The following is an 18,392-nucleotide window of genomic DNA, read 5'->3' as shown; positions in this document are numbered from 1 at the left end:
GTCGGCAGCGCTAAACAGGTTTAGGATTCACAAGCGCACGGTGCGCCATTGTTTTGTTCGGTGCCAGTTTTTTGACAGCCCTGATGGAAGTCTGCATCAGTTCAAGGACGGCCGCTTGTGTCTTGGAAGTTCAAGCAAACAGTAATCGTGTTTGCCGAAGCCAATGGAAACCACAGCATTGCCGCAGAATTCGTTGTGGACCAAGCCGCCACTGAGGGGAGGTTCATTCAGATTTTTCAAATCTGTGCATTGCGGCTATAAAAAAAAAGATGCTTAGAATCGAGTAAGTACGGTGTAAAGATTTTAGTCTGCCAAAGAATACATGTCTGTTGTTGACATCAGTGACAGACCTTTTACATTTACAGTACAGTGTCCATTGCAGGTTTATGTCTGTTCGGTAACTGAGAGAGAAGACTTCCTTTGTCTACAGTATATAAGTGCGAGCTTTAATTAAAGGGCAACTTTGGGGGATTTTTGAGATTTGCATAATCTAATGAAACTTTTACCATAGGTTTTTCACCATGTCCTAATCATTTCCATAAACCTTTAGAACCCTGTGGCAATTCATTCCTGTGCTAATCGATCTTAAAGTTTGTCATTTCCATGGCCTCAGTTGTGGCGATTTTTGCAGGAAAAGAATTTGTGACGTCACAAACGTTATTCACATGAGCAACAAGTTTTGAAGTTTGTATTAGGTCGTCTTAGGCATTTTATGAATTGAGTTGTCATTTCCAGTCGCTATTTTAGCCATTCAATTCGCATATAAGTACTTTTCCAATAATGCCTGTGATGTCATTGCTGCATCAACTGCATTTCATTGTCCCCAGCTGTGAAGCAAGTTTCGGCCTTGGTTAGCTCTTTCTGCTGTTTTAAAATAGTTCTGCTTGGTACTTTGAAAAACCGTCTGTTGTGCTGAAAACAGGGCACTCCTAGGAATGTGATGCGATTATTAACACAAAATGTTGGAAGAACCGCCAGAGTTGCCTTTGAAACCTCCCATCACAATTGGTAGCATTCAAGAATGGTTAAGAGAAAAAAAAGGTAGGTATTGGAAAAAAAATGATGTTCGATATGCACAGTGAGGCCAAATGTGAATGGGGTGTGCTAACAGTTCAGTTTTCATTTTGGTTCCGGTGTTCATGTCCAGAGTTCACAGATATTGGCAGTTGTTCGAATAGCAATAATAGGTTTAATGTCCATATATGTGGAATTGGTCATTCTCTACATTCATGGATCCATGGGAGTCATCCTACCTCTCCTGGCGCAGTGGTGTAGCAGTTCAGCGATGCACCACTGCCCTGCGGTGGCAGGTGCTGCCATCGGTGAGACTTGGGTTGCTGGGGTTCGGTTGCAATTCAGGTTGCTCTTCCCGAGGAACGTCTCATGGTTATTTGAGCTGCCGCCTGACACGGTATAGGCAGGCTGCTCACCTGCCATAAAATAAGCTTCAGGCAAACAGGGAAACACACAACGGCTAAACGCGGGAATGGCCACTATAAGTGCTAGCAAACTAAAATTTAACGAAAGTTGAAGATGAAAACCAACCACTGTAGTCACATCTCCCTTCATTCCAGGACATTGGCGTCTCGCATCTCTCGGACGGGATCGCGCAGCAGCCTGACAGCGCCGACAAGGGGCTCAAGACACTGGTGTTGTGGAACAATGGCATTTCACCGGCTGGCATGAGGCACATCTCCCGGGCCCTGGTCAGTGGTGGCTTGATTCGTGCTGCGTCTTGCTGCCCAGAGACATCCGTACAGCTGGGTCCTATAGCAATCTTCAGGAAAGGGCACACTGTACAGATGCAGAAAAACCAAGCTGAATGGAAAAAGACATACGGATAAGACAGGTTATGTTGTGCGTGAACTTTCAGCTATATGCTGTGGCATATAGCTCATCTATGGTATTTGTCAACCACATATCAGTAAGATCATAAATAATAATAGAACAGGCACTCACATTATCAGCATTCCTGAGCCTGATTCTTGTAATCTCTTCCTTACACTGTTCTTGATAGCAAATTTTTTTCAAGTCAGAGTCAGCGTTATTTAAGGTTTTTCAGCACTGTCTGGTTCTTGTGGGCACTGCATTGCTCTTAATTTACTCTTTCGTTCCTAGCTATTTTTGAAATGCCAGATTATAATGGTATTATTTTTGCAAACTGTGGCTCGCGGTTGTATGTGGTCTGATTACCAGAGCAGCTGCTTCATGAGCAGTTGTTCTGGTGCTCCCTGTGCCTTGTGTTAACACATCTCTCAGTCCGGATACTATCACTGCAAAGGCTGTGTTAACAAGATTTCTGTTGCATTATGACAAGAAGCAGCACAAGGCATTGATACATACCTGAGATGACACGTAATCAAGCAGTGCTTTCTCTGGTTTGTATAATTGTTTTGTGGGGTTTCTAGGTTCAAATAATCGATTATATTTTGATGTCTCTTAAGAAGTCACAGCAAGTGTTGTAACTTCCCCCATGTGTCCACAAGAAGGCATTCTCCCCAGCCTACATAAACCTTAAAGCCAATGAATAACTGGATCAAATTATCACTGATGGAATATTTTCATTAGTCAGCATCCTCACTGGACAGACCAGAGACAACGTAAAGTTGAATGGCGCAAGGGAACGAACACAGGACGACACAACATCAAGTACTTCTGCAGACCAGAGACCTGGATTACATTCACTGGTCAGGCATTACGACATTGGGCTTTTGTTTATGGCATACTACACCAACAGTGGATGAGAACTACCTCATAAATAAAAAAAAAATTTGTTGTGTCAACCGCAGTAACAGCGCAAGTGGAGATTGAATCTGGTAACCTGGTGTCTCACTGTGCCCGCATCCAGTGTGACGGTGACTGAGAGCTGTGGGTTGGTTTTGATGCAATATTTTCCTCACTGTTACGATTGCCCCCACTTAGACTACACCTGCCGCTTTCTGCTAGGTAGTGCATAAACAGCTAAACTGCTGTGCAGTGTGCTGGTCTTCGTTAGTTCTTGTTTTATGTGTGCACCCTTGAGAATGGATTTGCCATGCTCAGGACAATGAGAGTCTGTTTTCACTTCTATTGCACATTGCAGTTGAAGACAGGGCATTGAGCCAATTGATTAGTGCATGTACTGGTTGTTTCACACTTGAACGAAACACGAGAGGTTGTGATTGCACCGTTCGGAGTGCCCGTGCATGTGACACGACCGCATGTCGAAGCAAAATAGCACAGGCACAGAGAGACCTGGAAGTGGCGCTTTGCATAATGTGCCATGTTTCCTGCCATTGCAGCCGACACGGACGCTAATGCTTCAAAAAGCGCGGCCACACGTTCCCATGTTCTCTCTAAGTTTGAAACAGCTTGCAGGCGCAGCCAGAACAGTAGAGCACACTTTCGGGTTTTAACTTTTCTCACACATTCTTTAAGGAAAGAATGAAGGGTTGTTTGGTCTATATGTGAATGAACCAGCAGCATTTCATGTCACATGTATAAAATTTGTCTCAATTTTCGCTACTTAAGATGTTGGATTAATTGCCAAAGTGCACTCAGTATTATTATGGCTGCGACTGTACATCGAAAGTTCAGCTTTCTGTTTAACAAACTGATTGCCTGTAGACAGTCATAAAGTTAAGCATTTTTTTATCTAGTGAAATTCTCGTTTTTGCAAAATAGTTTGTAACTCCCTAGAACTACTGACAGATATTGTATATATGAACTACTGACAAAATTGTGCATGCGTGCATGGGTAAGTGGGTGGGTGTGGGTGCGTATGCAAAACCGTAAAATGTGTAAATTGTGGGATTTAATATCCTAAAGCAACACACGGGCTATGAGAGACACCGCAGTGGCAGGCACTGGATTAATTTTGACTACCGTGGGTTCTTTAGCGTGCTCTGACATCACATACAGGTGCCCTTTGCATTCAGTCTCTATCGAAACAAGGCTGCCATGGCCGAGATTGTGCCCACTTCCTTAGGCTCAGTAGCCAAGTGCTTTAACCACTCGGCTACCATGGCTAGTGGGTTTGCGTGGGTGCATGCACACATGTATGTGCAGCTAGCATTCAAAAAATTGTGACAGCTTGCGGAATGTAGTTTTTTGTGAATAAAGCTCAACAGCAGGCAGTTTTTTTCATTGGATGCATTGCCTGTTTAAGTTTGCTGTTTTGCACGCCGTTAAATCATTGATTTACTGAGTACAGAAGCTTAAAGGCACTTTCAGCAAGCTTAAAAGAGTGCATTTAACAAAACTGCTGCAATTTAAACGTTGCCCTAAAATTCAAAATTCACCCAGTGTCTTGAAATGCTGCTAGGTGGGGAACTAAGCCACCCACTGTAGTCACAGTGATGACGGGGTTGTCTTTTTTTGAGCTTTTATATGAGCCTAAGGATACCTGTTCTGATCTTTCCATACCCGTGTTATGTGCAGGTTGCCACCAAATCCCTGATCACCCTCAACCTGGGCCACAATGCCATCGGGGACGATGGCTTGCTCGTTCTGCGTGAGGCACTTATGCGGAACAAGTCGCTTTGCAACCTGGGCCTGCAAAACACAAAGATCACCTGCGAGGGTTGGTTTCTCTCTTGTGTTGTCTACACAGCTGAAACTTGATATTTTGAGTGATGAAGCTCCCAGAGCAATATGCAATGGCAGGGTGCACATGAATGTGCAGAATTTTCAGCATTTTCAAGTAAATACCATTAAACAGACACTGAGGACAAATGTAAATCTGCCTTTATCGATAGACTACTGTGTTCTAATCACAAAGAGTGCGCTCTCACTTAAAACAGAGCTTTTAAAAGCTAGAAAAGATCGGAAAACGATATACAGGTGTCGCCACCACAGGCTGGTTTTGCAAGTAAAACGCAAGCATCGACATTGAATTTTAGGCATGAATTTCGAATTATGCGCTATGTCGCGATTGATTTAAAAAGCAGTGATCATGTAGTCGTTTTCAGCAAGGATGTTGCAAGTTTGGATCGGCTGGCGGGAGAATTTTTAAATCCAATTTCCTTACCGATAATAGTCTTTCGCCGGCGGACAAATGTTGGCATAGCCAGACAGAACAAGAGAATCAATTTTTACTGAGAACAGTTATTGAAGTGAGTTGTCCTTGATGTTTCTTTCAGAACCCTTTGAGTGTTTGAAATTTACTTTGTTCCATCAAAATTAATAGCTGCATTATTGTTTCAGTGAACAGAACTGTCACTTTAAGCAAGCATTTCCTCACGGTCCCCTGAAGTTAGTTCAAGTGGTGTTTTCCTCTATCGCTGTCTTACCCGGCGCTCACACTATAAGCTCTGTTCTGTTTCGTTTAGCAGAATTTTTCATTCACGTTATGTGGTTGATAGGCAGCTGCAGCATAGTGTCACCGTGCTGGTGCCTATCTATGTTTATCACTGGTTGGCTATCTGGATGTCCCCAGCTGAGAATTCATTTAGCAGTATTCAGTGCTTTACAGGATAGCACTGAAATATACAGTTATGCTGCTGCAACATGGCTTATGCCATCTGTATGTTCTCAAAGAAAATAAAGGAGCGCTTACTGCTCAGCCTGACAGAGGGGCTAGGCCGGTTGCGGGAATAATTTTCCTTGATACGCCAGGAATCACACTACCTTTGTGTCGCACTGGAGGGCGGGCATAAAGTACAAAGGGAAGAGAGTGCTGGTTGGTCTATCAATAGGCAAAAGCGAGAAAAGCATTATGGCTTGACTCTGACCTCCATCGCCCTCGAACTTGCTTGTGCTGCCAATGTTTACACCTAAGGCAGTTCTGAACTCCGCTGTTCACTGTCTCCTTGAAAGCCTGTGCTTTGTCTCCTCTGTCTGATTTAATCTTGTATGCGGAATTCAAAAAGTTGCCTCTGTCTTCCTGTAGCATTCGCTCAAGGTCCATGTACTTGCAACACTGTGGCGAAGTCAACAAAGCTTGAATTTCTTGAAATAAGCTACAACAAGCCTTCTAGTTCTTTTAAAGGTGCCACTGTTTTGGCAGAAAGTGATTTTCTTCTCATACCGGCTCAAACTTGCCCGTACTTTTATGTATTGCTGCCAACAGGCATTCTCTACAGCTACTTGTTCACTTCCTTGTTTTGCTAACTCGCAGCTTTTTCATGTCCATCGAGACAGCTTCTGGGCATACACCAACTGCTGCAGGTGCAGAATTGCTTGTGAGCTACAAGTAGGTGCTTGAAGACAGTTGTGAGCGAGGCGATGTCATGAGCGACAGTGGGCAGACATGACCTTGGTAGACAGGACGAGATGCTTGCAGGGCACTCTTTCGGCTCCAATGACTGAATGGTCTAATCTAATTACCTACAAAGCACGACTGTTTGGAATGCTGATTCTGTGGGTTTAAGATCACAGCATCTGCCTGCTGTTCAAAAACTGTTTGCCCACTGCTGCGTTGTCAGCTTCAGCAACATTTAACTTCATTTGCTGCTGAATACTCTGTTATTATTGTGTCCTTTGGACTAAGACATTATCTGTGCACTGACAGCCAATCACAGAAAGCACCTGCAGGATAAGCTTTGGGGGAACCTCAGGACTGGAAGAGATCTGGAAGTTGATTTGCTAGGTGCCCTCTCTATGTCCAGTGGTCCACGGAACGGCATCAAAGAGAAAGTGTCAAGATATGCTCCAGAAAGCATCCAGACAGAGCACTATGCTATCACTGCAGCTGATCATGCCATGGGTTAAACTGCAACACACTCTCGCGCTGTGCATTCCATGTCACCGTCTTCATCGTCTTCCATCTGTGTCGAAATTACGAAATGAATGGAAACGCTTCGGTGCTGTGGCTCAGTGGTTATGTCGCTTGGCTGCAGACCCAAAAGACGCGAGTTCGATCCCGGCCATGACGGTCGCATTTCTATGGAGGCGAAATGCTAGAGGCTTGTGTATTGTGTGATGTCAGTGCACATTAGATTCCAGGTGGTTGTAATGATCCGGAGTTCTCCACTGCAGCACCCCTCATAGCCTGAATCGCTTTGGCACATTAAACCCCATTCGCTCAAAGGAAATGCACTTTTCAGTTGCGCTTTCAGGAACGCGGCGTTGGTGTCCACCTGTAAAAACCTGCTTTCATATAATACTTCATCGTTAGCAATTTTTGGCGTCTTTTCTAGGTTAAGATTATAAGCACTCCATTTCGGGGAGAGTGGTCTCCCCGTGTGGAACAAAGTATCCTGTTGATACAGTCTAATCTAAAGGCACACCGAGAACAACTTACAATTGTTGTTCTTAGTAAAATTTGATTGTTCGGCTCTTTGTGGCTGTGTTGATATTCGTTTTGGGAGCAAAAGACAGATTTACTGCCAAAGTATTTGGGATTGAAATCATTCAAACTCATGACATTGATGATGATGACAAGAGAATCAGGGATTCTGTGATCGCTGTTTGCAAAAAAGGGTGCTATTAATTGCGGTCCAACCTTGGAGATCTGCCTACAAAAGATGCAGTATTGACGTCATCACAGTCTACTTGGGAAAGCAGTCTGTCTGTTGCTTTTTTTTTATTTTTCTAGCTTATATAGCAGCTAGCTGCGAGGCATGCCTGGTGATAGGGAAAATATGGAGATAAAAAACGAGGATAATTGAGGCCTTTGCTGTAACAAAGTTAGAGATTGAAAACTGTGTAAGCAGTCCCTCCTTGTCACTATCAAGAAGGGACATCGCCTTCTTGGGTGCAGGGCACTGTGTAAACTTGTGAAGCCTATGTACCAGCTTTTAGGTTTTCTTTTGGTGCAATTGGGTTAGTTTTGTTTCAGATTTAAGATGTCTGTTTTCACGCTGTCAACCTGATAACCCTTCATGTGTTTATCCTCTCTCGGACTTGGTTTGTACCTTTACAAACCCTGTGAGTGCTAGATACTAGTGGAAGCTTAATGCTTGTGTCTTGTCCCTTCATTTTGTGCTATGGATCCTCACGTGAATTACCCACCAGCCCGAATCATCACCCTTCTGAGTTATATAGACGCTCAGTTTTCAGTGAAAGTAGCCTCTTTGTCATTGCAGCACGGTTATCTATTGACATTGCTGTACGCTCATTGTGCTTGCTGGTGATCGTGTTGCAGGTGCCATAGCCTTGGCCGAGTTCATTGCCGACAGCCAGATCATTGTGAGGTTGGACCTGCGGGAGAACAAGATTGGAGTTGGTGGCCTCATGGCGCTGGCCCAGTCGCTGAAGCTCAGCAAGAGCGTCACGCGGCTAGACCTGGACCAAGTTAGTGCCGAAAAGGTGCGACCACGTGGCAGGGTGCACTTGGTGATACATAACGTCTTGCTGTTGGCAAAGTATCGGGAGATATATAGGTGATGGTGTGGCAACTTTGAATATTTAACTTGGAACAACTTTGTGAGTGCACAAAGATTATGGAGGTGCTGGTTGGTTGGCCGTTTACGACAAATATATGCAATCCAAAGTGGGCCCAGATGTCAGTGAAGAGAACGTATAAGAGAGGCCATAACTGCAACATAATTACAACTAGTCTATCTATTTCTTTATTTGTGCAGTTGATAATGTGCCATGAGAAAAAAAAGAGCAACAAACAAAGGGATTAGTCCCTGAATTCAGAAATGCGCCTCAACTTGACTCGCTACCTCTACTCCTTTGATTAGAGGAAACATTCGTTCCTCCACTCAGGGGTCAGTTGGGTTTCAAGACCACTCCTTGGTGTTTCCGCTGACGAGGCACTCCTCAAGAAGCTCTCCACCATGCCTTCCTCGAGGAAGCGTGAATGCCGTGTGGGGATGAGATTAATGCAGAAAGTTTACCCGAAGACAGCATTTCACTATTTTTTACATACGCATTTCATCATGTCATGCCTCTCAAATGACTTTCACGAATAACTTTGTTCACAACCTGTAAAACATGTTTTCCGTGCTACATGAACAGCACAGCAGTGAAGAACATATGGAAGTGCTTTTGCATCTCGCAACATTTGTCATGGGCTGATCCAAGATTGGTGTGGAAATTGTTGCCGTTCTTTTTTGTTTTTGTGAAATTTCTCTCACTCGGGGGACAAGTGGTTGAAAATCATCTGATTCTGTGCAGCACATTGCAACGCATGGGCCCGACTCTCCAGAACTGAAGCCACATTGCAGTTAAAAAGCCAGTTAGAAGCCATGTATAGCATGGCTTTTCAAGCCGTGCTATTTTATGGGTCGAGCAATAAAAAAAAATGCTTCTTCGGTAACGTAGCATCACATCTAGACGTGTAGATACGTACCCTGAGACGCTAGGCAAGCCATTTACAGATGTTCGCACTGCTCAACAAAACCTCTGGAGGCCCTGCTGCATCTTTAAGGCTCTTTCACTGCAGGGGTAAACTTCACCACAGAAGTGAAGAGCAATCTTGCGATTAGCGGTGAGATGCATTCCACAATTCGGCATTCGGGAGGCTGTGAAACGTTGCGCAGGTTTCCATTGACAACTTGCAAAGTGCCCTCACCACACAATAAAAGATACAAAGATACAACACTGGAGACATTGACTGACTACGATTATTCGTGCGTGGAGTGGCGGCAGGGACGTCAGGAGCCTAGCCATGGTTGTGCTTTTAAAACGCTATCTTGCAAGAAATTCATGGTTGAATGCATCGAGGCTGTCACTCGGCTAACGCTTCAGCTAATGGTTATCCGCATACGCATTGTATATATGTATGCAGTGCGTTTGTGAAAAGCTTCATATGCATGTAGAGCGAAGTCCATGCAACGAGTGAATGATGCAGCGTCCGCCATGTTTACAGCCAAACTGGCCATCGAGGCGTGCTCAAGGTAGCGTTGGCACTGCCTTGAGATTCTTGAGGAAATCCTCGAGTTCCTCCTGCACTCGAGGAATGCTTCAAATGGAAGTTGGTTTCTAGAGCCGCTTGAAGCAGCAGTTCGAGTCGAAGCATGTTTGCAAATTCGGCGGTAAAGAAAGCAAGACAATATGCTCATCTTTTTGGGAAGTTGCAGATTATTGGGACATGCACCAAGGTAGATAGTGTACGGCTTTCACGCGCACAAAATTTTTTTAAAAGCATGGCATAAATGTTGCCCAATGCTTTTTTTTTTTTGCTAAAAGTATTATTTTTAATTGTCTTCAGCTGTAATTTCCAACAGCATATGCCCTGTGGATGATAGTCTTCACTTTAAATATCCGGGGAGATCAGTACAGGTTGCTTTGCTGAGAACTCCTTCAGACTTTTTTTGCGCAAGAGCTGCTGTGTTACATCACTACGTCTTTAGTTTAGGCTCTAGGTGGCTATGTGATGGGGCCAAAGGTTTAATTATTTTAAAAGCATGTGGTGATCATACATGCTTGACTTATCAGTCCAGGCTGTTTTAGATTCCAGCTGTCACTAGACTCCTTTTTCCCACCGTGAGATGCAACAAGAAGTGCTCTCTTCTCAAACGACTTGTTTTTCAGTTTTGATGGTTGGCTAACTTTCCTTTGTCAAATTGAACTGTTTGAAATGACAGATTTCCATTTGAAACATCAAAAAGTTTGAATAGTGCAGACTTGAATAGAATGTGTGAAAATTAAGTGAAATGAATGGACTATATGTACTGCTGAAAAAGGGTGCGGAACAGCTGCAGCAATATCCGCCAAATCGAACAGACCCCTTCCCTCATTCGACCGTCAGAGCACATAGAAACGTGTCACCACCTCATGCACATATAAAGCATTATAAAACGACATGTGGAGCTCCGTGAGGGTTAGGTGAGGTGGAACAACTTGCACACGCCCTAGTTTTAAGTAAAATGCTTTATACCATCCCATATGTCAAGCTAACCTGGAAGTAGGCTGCTCAGATCGAATTGGTATCAAACAGCTTATAGTACTAGGCTGCAATTCACCTGCCAATGCATGCCTTGAATGCATGCCTGTACATTCAAGTACTTCAGCATGGCCACATTCCATCCATAACGCGCGACGAATTAGCAGATGCACTCGGTTCTATGTTCCTTACTTACATCTGGGTTCTAGCCGTGCTGGGATTGCAGGCAACGGGCTAGCTGGTGAACCAGCTAGCCTGCGATACATTAAACCAGGCCCCTTAATACCACCCACCGCGGTGGCTCAGTGGTTAAGGCGCTCGTCTATTGAGCCTGAGTACCTGGGTTCAAAACCCGACCGCGGCGGCCGTGTTTCGACCGCCACGGCCGGCCGTGTTATGATGGAGGCGAAATGCAAAAGGCGCCCATGTGCTGTGCGGATGTCCTTAAAGATCCCTTGGTGGTCAAAATTATTCCTCCACTATGACACCTCTTCCTTTCTTCTTTCACTCCCTCCTTCATCCCTTCCTGAACACAGTTTGGGTGTCCACGGAGACAGGTGAGACAGTTACTGCATCATTTCCTTTCCTCAAAACAAATTTTCATTTTTTTCCCCTAAATCCACATATATAAATCTACCCTCCAGAGGCCATTCAACACAGGAAAGACATCTCCCATTATAACAGCGTGGGTACCCATTGGACGATAAAATTCAACTCAACGTCCTGTTCACACTGGCAGGAGCTTTCTTCCTGCATGCTATAAGTGCTGTGAACCATATGCCAATTTATCGCATTGCCTTCTAGAATTCCCCACAGCCATTTAGTCTCCTCGCCTCTCCTCCCTTCCACTCTCGTCCCCACCTCTCTTTTGTGGTGTGTCTCGCCTCAGATCAGCTGCAATATGCACCAGCTGGTTGTGGTACGCCAGGCCCAATCTCTTCTTGGTGCTTGGCATTGAACGACCGACTGAAGTGCTTCTATTACTATACTACGATTGCTACTATGACTGCTTCGTTCACAGTGGACCTGCGTTGTTGGGAAATACTGACTGATATCAAAAATTTAGATTTTTAGAAACCGTGGAAAAAAAAAATTTTTTGTTAATAGGTCTAAACTATTACCTGTGCAGCTGTCTTTGAATAATTTTCAGGTTTATTTGTGAGGCTTAACGTTCTATATGCAGCGTGAGACATGCACTGGTTGTGAGTACTGTTATCTTGTCAAGGTTGACCTTTTTTCTCTGTCCGTGCATCTTCAGTTTTCATTGTTCTGTCTGGTGGTGTAGTTCTTGTTGCCTCTTCTCATTACAGGGCCAAACCGTTTCAGCCTTTCCTCGTTAATCTTGACTTCTACTTTGTCTTTTCTCAGTTATATATATCCTTGTCAGCACCAGTCAATATTAAAAATTGATCTAGTTCCTCCATACCAAGTGTAAACATCGATGTACAAAAACTGTGACACCTAGACACAATGATCTTCAGACAGGCGCAGGAGCTGTGTCTGTCTCCTTGAGCACCTCTTTGCCCTGATGGTTTCTGCATTGTTTTTAACCTCTCTTCAGCTGCTAGGAATTTTCAGTCAAAGACTATTTCAGTGAGAGAATCTAAGTTGTTTTCACAAGCATGCGGAATATATCTTGTAATAGTTTGTCAATCGATAGTGTGGGTACATGCACCGCATGTGCACATGCAGGGCACTCAGGACAGCGTCCAGGACCAGCGGAAGCTCCTCCTGGAGATTGGCGAGCAGTGTCGCCGCAACAAGAGGCTCCTCCGACTGGCCTCGGTGTCCAGTGTCTGCAATGGCATCTCCGGTCCCAGTGCGCCCTCCTTGCAAGACACCATCACCTCAGCAGGACACCTCGCAAACGGCAGCATCGTCACAGCATCCACTGGCACCACAACCCAGGTGGGTTCATGATTTGTTGATTTGTTTGTGTTGTCATTTGTCAGAATTTATTCTTAATTGGTTTATAGTAGATTTTTGATGATATGAATCTTGAAGGTTCACGAAAAATATTCATATCATCATGCGAAATCATTATAACCAAAAATCTATTTATAGCTAAGGTCCTTGAATTTCTGCGGCAAAAAATTTTAAATTCCACAGATTGAGAACAAGGAATCTGCGATATATCCTGGCAGACATCAAATAGTGCTTCAGAATGCACCTCGTGCAATTTCGTAACCAGGGTATTGTCGTATTTGGCCAAGAGTCCAACAGATGGCGGCACCGCCCCATTGCTGTGCTTAACTGCACAGTTCGCGGAGCGCGCGAACATGAATAAAGTCCAATAAAACATTTTGCTGGGCGAGTTGGTTCATATTGCTCGAGGGGAGGCTTGTAGCGCGACAAAAAAACACAAGAGACAGAGACGAACGGGACAAGCGCCTCCCGTTCGTCTCTGTCTCTTGTGTTTTTTTGTCGCGCTACAAGCATCCCCTCGATGAATAAAGTCAGTCGTTCACCGGACTCTGTGTTGGCTGTTCGTTCCCTGGCGCTCGCCCGCAACGCGCAGGGTTCGGACATCACAATGGCGACGAGGGACACGTGTTGAACTGTTTGAAGCGTTCCTGTACTTCGGAAATGCCAGGCGTCGGCAAGCTAGAGCCGTTCGACACGCAGACGAACTGGGACGAGTACCGAGAGAGAGCTGTTCAGTACTTTATTGCCAACGATGTGCCGGATGACAAGAAACGAGCTGTCTTGCTCACGTGTTGTGGCCCGGCCACATACACCTTGCTGCGGAATCTGCTGTCGCCCGTGAAGCCGTGCGAGGCAAGTTTGACTACCATTTTTGATGTCCTCGGGAGGCATTTCTCGCCACAGCCGTCGGAAGTTGTTGCCTCATTCAAATTCAACTCCAGAACACGACAGGCGGGTGAAGCGGCTGCTGACTACTTCGCAGCCCTGAACAAGCTGGCCGATGAATGCGGGTTTGGCACCTTTCGTGAGAGAATGCTGCGCGACCGTATAGTGGCGGGAATTAACGATGAATCGATGCAGAGACGACTGTTGGAGCTGCCGGACTTGACGCTTGACATGGCGAAGAAAACGGTTATCGCGATGGAAGCGGCAAACAAGGATTCGCAAGTGCTTTCAACGGCGCCCGCGCCCTTTGTCGCGCCGACCAACGCTGTGTCACGTGACTCTACGAAGCCGAGGCGAGAAGAAACGGCCATTTTGTGCTTTCGCTGTGGTGGCGGGCATCTGGCGACGCAGTGCCGACATCTAAACAGTGTCTGCCACAACTGTGGGATTAAGGGCCATCTCTCTCGTGTGTGCAAGGGGAGAAAAAATGCGACAAACACCAGGAGAGCGAAAGATGTAGCAAATACCAGGAAAGCGGCGCCGCCGTCTGTGAACAAATCTGTGCATGTCGTGAACGATGCCAGGTGTGATGAAGCCAATGAGCGACCGGATGCGCTTCAGGTATACGAATTGTGGAGTCTGCAAGGCACTGCAGGAGTTACTCAGCCATACCGCGTGGAAGTCGCGGTGAACGGAACTTCGCTGCTAATGGAAGTTGACACGGGAGCAAGTGTATCCGTCGTATCTGGGGACACATTTCACCGAAAGTTTCCGTCGGCACGTCTGAAGCCTTCAACTGTTGTGTTGAAGAGCTACTCAGGTGAACTGTCTCCTGTACTAGGAAGTTTGCCTGTGACTGTTCAGCTGGGGAACCGGAAGTGCGAGGAGGTGTTGTACGTTGTTTCTGGTGATTGCCCGTCCCTCATGGGGCGCGGTTGGATGAAGGGTCTTGGTTTGGAATTATGCAATGCGAGAGAGCTCAATGCTGTGTCGTCGCTTGAGGATGTACTGGCTGCGTACTCCACTGTTTTTGATGGCAAACTTGGAACTCTCAAGGGCGTGGCTGCCAAGATCACCATTCAAGACAATGCCAAGCCAAGGTTTTTCAAGCCTCGATCTGTACCGTTCGCGATGATCGATCGTGTTAACGAGGAGCTGCTCCGTATGGAACGCGCTGGAGTGCTGCAACCGGTAAGATCATCAGAATGGGCTGCACCCATTGTGCCTATTCTCAAGCGCAACGGACAGATTCGAATCTGTGGTGACTTCAAGGTCACGGTGAATCCTGTGACTGTGCCGGAGAACTATCCGATACCGCGTGTTGAGGATCTATTCGCCAGACTGAGTGGGGGTGAGAAGTTCTCCAAGCTCGACCTCAAGGATGCCTACTTGCAAGTGGAGCTGGACGAGGCGTCCTCGAAACTGCTGACCGTCAACACGCCAAGGGGGCTGTACCAATACACACGCCTGCCTTTCGGCGTAACCTCAGCACCGTCGATTTTCCAGAGGGAGATGGACAACTTGATGCGCGGTCTACCACACGTGGTCGTGTACTTCGATGACATCCTGGTGACTGGGCGCAATGATAAGGATCACCTTCAGAACTTGTGCCGAGTACTGCATCGCTTGAAGGAAGCCGGTCTGAAGCTGAAGCTTGACAAGTGCACCTTCATGGGTCCAAAAGTGGAATACCTGGGCCACGTTGTCATGTCGGCTGGTTTCCATCCTAACCCTGAAAAGACTGAGGCTGTGCTGAAGGCCCCCAAGCCTAGCGATGTGAAGTCACTGCAAAGTTATTTGGGACTGGTAAATTTCTACCGGCAATTCCTGCCAAATCTGTCTGCTGTTCTTCATCCACTGAATCAATTACTTGGAGCCAAGACACAGTGGATGTGGGGTGCTGACCAGGAACGCGCGTTTAGGGAAAGCAAGGAGTTGCTGGTGTCTGCTGCGGTTTTGGCACACTACGACCCTAGGAAAACATTGGTGCTGATTTGCGATGCATCACCGTATGGAGTGGGGGCTGTGCTGGCTCACCGTGAGGACACGGGCGCTGAGCGTCCGATCGCTTTTGCATCAAGAAGTCTCACATCAGCTGAGCGCAACTATAGTCACTTGGATAAAGAGGCACTTGCCCTGGTGTTTGGAGTGACCAAGTTTCGGCAATATGTCTGGGGCAGAGAGTTTGAGGCGGTCACCGACCACAAGCCTTTGCTAGGCCTGCTCTCCGCTGACAAACCCGTGCCAGAGACGTGCTCTCCTCGAGTGCTGCGCTGGTCACTGATGCTGGCCGCTTATAACTACAAGCTTAAGTACAGACCCGGAGCCAGCATCGCCAGCGCTGACTGCTTGAGTCGGCTGCCGCTGCCTACTTCGGAACACACTGTTGAGCGGCCAGCTGAAGTATTCATGCTTGAGGCTGTTTACCCCAGGGTTTTGGTGGCGTCTGTTGTGGCGGAAGCCACTTCCAAAGACCCTGTGTTAGCAAAGGTTCGCGAGGCACTGTGGGCTGGAACAGAGCTGCGGGATCCTGTGCTAAAGCCATATGCCAATCGCACAACGCAAATGAGCGTCCAAGAAAATTGCATCCTGCTGGGTTCGCGAGTGGTTATTCCTAGTACACTGCAACCTCAAGTGCTGCGTCTACTCCATGAAGGCCACCCTTGTGCAGCCAGGGGATTCTGTATATGCACGAAACTTTCGAGATGGTCCACCCTGGTTTCCTGCAATGGTGACTGCTACATCGGGCGACCACATCGCCGATGTCACATTGCCTGATGGTCGGTCCTGGAGGCGAGATCAAGAACATCTGCGACACGATTTCTCCGCAACCGAAGTGTCTCCGCCGGCTGCAGCAAAACATCAAGTCGGTACACGTGATGTGAGTGCAGATGACCAACAGACCTCTGCCATGCAATCACACCTGAATGCCGGCAGCGAGGACGGATCTGTACAGCACGAGGCTCCACCAAGGGATAATTCAGCACTGGGTGTGCCGGTTGATCCAGAGCTTCCCAAGTGTGAGCCGCAAACACCACCGTTGCGAAGAAGCTCAAGAGCAAGACGGCCCAATGTACGCTATTCGCCGTGAGGCCTGTTCACGTTACCTTCTTTGTGTGGGTGGGGAGGGGTGTCATATTTGGCCAAGAGTCCAACAGGTGGCGGCACCGCCCCATTGCTGTGCTTAACTGCACAGTTCGCGGAGCGCGCGAACATGAATAAAGTCAGTCGTTCACCGGACTCTGTGTTGGCTGTTCGTTCCCTGGCGCTCGCCCGCAACGCGCAGGGTTCGGACATCACAGGTATGAATACAGCGCGATTTTTTTTTTTTTCCAAACTTTCCAAGGTAGCAACAGTGACTTTCACCACCTGCCTTAAAAGCTGCTAGGAGAAGCCAGCTTTTCTTCTTTTTTTTTGTTCTTTGGTGAAAGTGCACTGCATGCTAGTTTAGTTTTTACAGATATGGAGAGGAGGCAGTGCAGTTCACTGAGAAAGAGAAGACGCTGAAAGAGTTGAATAGGTTAGGGAAGGCAAAGAAAGGAAAATGGGGGCTGTACCAGGAAGCGCAAAATACAGAGTAACAGCAGCAGGGTGATGGCAGCTGCTGCTGCCACGAAGGAGGCTGCGTGCATTAAAGGCTTCACTCAGTTATGGAGTGTGCATCCAAAGTGTTGCCTCTTGACTAACATCATCGTATACACTTCCGTGTTTTAGCATGCCGCATGTATTTTTTAGGGGCCCTCAACAGTGATTGGCCTGAACAGTTTGAGATTGCATGATAATCATAATAATAACACTTTTAAAATTCTCCCAAGTTTTCATATTCCCTCTTCACATTATTACCTTGCAATAGGGTAAAATAGTCATTTTTTCATCATACCATTGTACCGACTGATGTCCAAAACAACAATAACTTTAAAAAAAAATAGAATGTACCTACCATCACAAAATTTTGAGAAAATTGCTTAACTCCATGATTTTTTATGGAATCATGATATGGCAGCAAACTAGGAGCCTTATTTATAGCTGAGAGGGTTTATTTATGGCGTGCCATTGTTCAGCTCTTGCCGTTCATGCTACACTGGCATTGGTATATAATGAGTGACAGTGGCAGTGTGAGGGCAACGCTTAGGGCTTGCAGGTGTGGTCATTGCTCCTACATTTTTGTCATCTGTAGTGGTGTTGGAGAGTGTTTGGACACCCAGAGTTCAGTACACTATACATAATGCGTTTCAGTCAAGAAACTACGAATTCATATCATACCGAAACTCGTATCAACTGCGATCATATCATCGGGATTCAACTGTACCACAGTAAGGACGTTGGCTTTGTAATGAAAAAAAAAGGGAATAAAATAATGGAGTCAGTGATTACAGGGACACAAAATTGTGATCTATAAATTCATGGGCATGGTAGGCGCGGAAATAAGTATGTCATGAAGCAGTTGAAGGGGCAAATGTAAGAAAACTAAGCTTAAGGAACAGAATGAAGAGGATAAGGGTGCATCAAGGGAATAACGTGGGATGTGGCAGTACCTAGACATGCCCTTGTCTTCTCCCGACAGTTCATTATGTTTTGTCTATGCCAACTGGCATAGATTTTTGTTCCGCAGAAGAACTTCGACGAGTATAGACACCACAGTTTGCTTGCGTGTTTTCTTCTTAGCAATGTTGTGCTAGACATTAGTAAACATATATCACCTGGTGGTCTTCTCCTACGACCACTGAATAATTTACAATTCAATTTTTTATCTCATGCTGTTTTGGTTTTGGCTTCAACAAACAAATGATGGCTGTGACAACAAAGACGGGTATAGGTCACCTGT

General features: G+C 46.1%; 1 protein-coding gene across 3 annotated transcripts in view; it reads left to right on the top strand.

Annotated features, from left to right (window-relative positions):
* LOC144133422 (uncharacterized) overlaps nt 1-18,392 on the top strand; it is a 363,299-nt gene that overhangs the window by 333,486 nt on the left and 11,421 nt on the right. For all 3 annotated transcript variants that reach the window (XM_077666514.1, XM_077666513.1, XM_077666512.1), the window contains exons 8-11: nt 1,575-1,706; nt 4,420-4,561; nt 8,066-8,229; nt 12,449-12,664. In XM_077666514.1, the coding sequence (XP_077522640.1) occupies nt 1,575-1,706; nt 4,420-4,561; nt 8,066-8,229; nt 12,449-12,664 (654 nt within the window). The remainder of the gene's footprint in view (nt 1-1,574; nt 1,707-4,419; nt 4,562-8,065; nt 8,230-12,448; nt 12,665-18,392) is intronic.

The sequence above is a fragment of the Amblyomma americanum genome, chromosome 5 (assembly GCF_052857255.1).
Source record: "Amblyomma americanum isolate KBUSLIRL-KWMA chromosome 5, ASM5285725v1, whole genome shotgun sequence".
NCBI lineage: Eukaryota > Metazoa > Arthropoda > Arachnida > Ixodida > Ixodidae > Amblyomma > Amblyomma americanum.
Note: the sequence above shows the minus strand (reverse complement) of the source record. Positions and strands in the feature narration are given on the sequence as shown.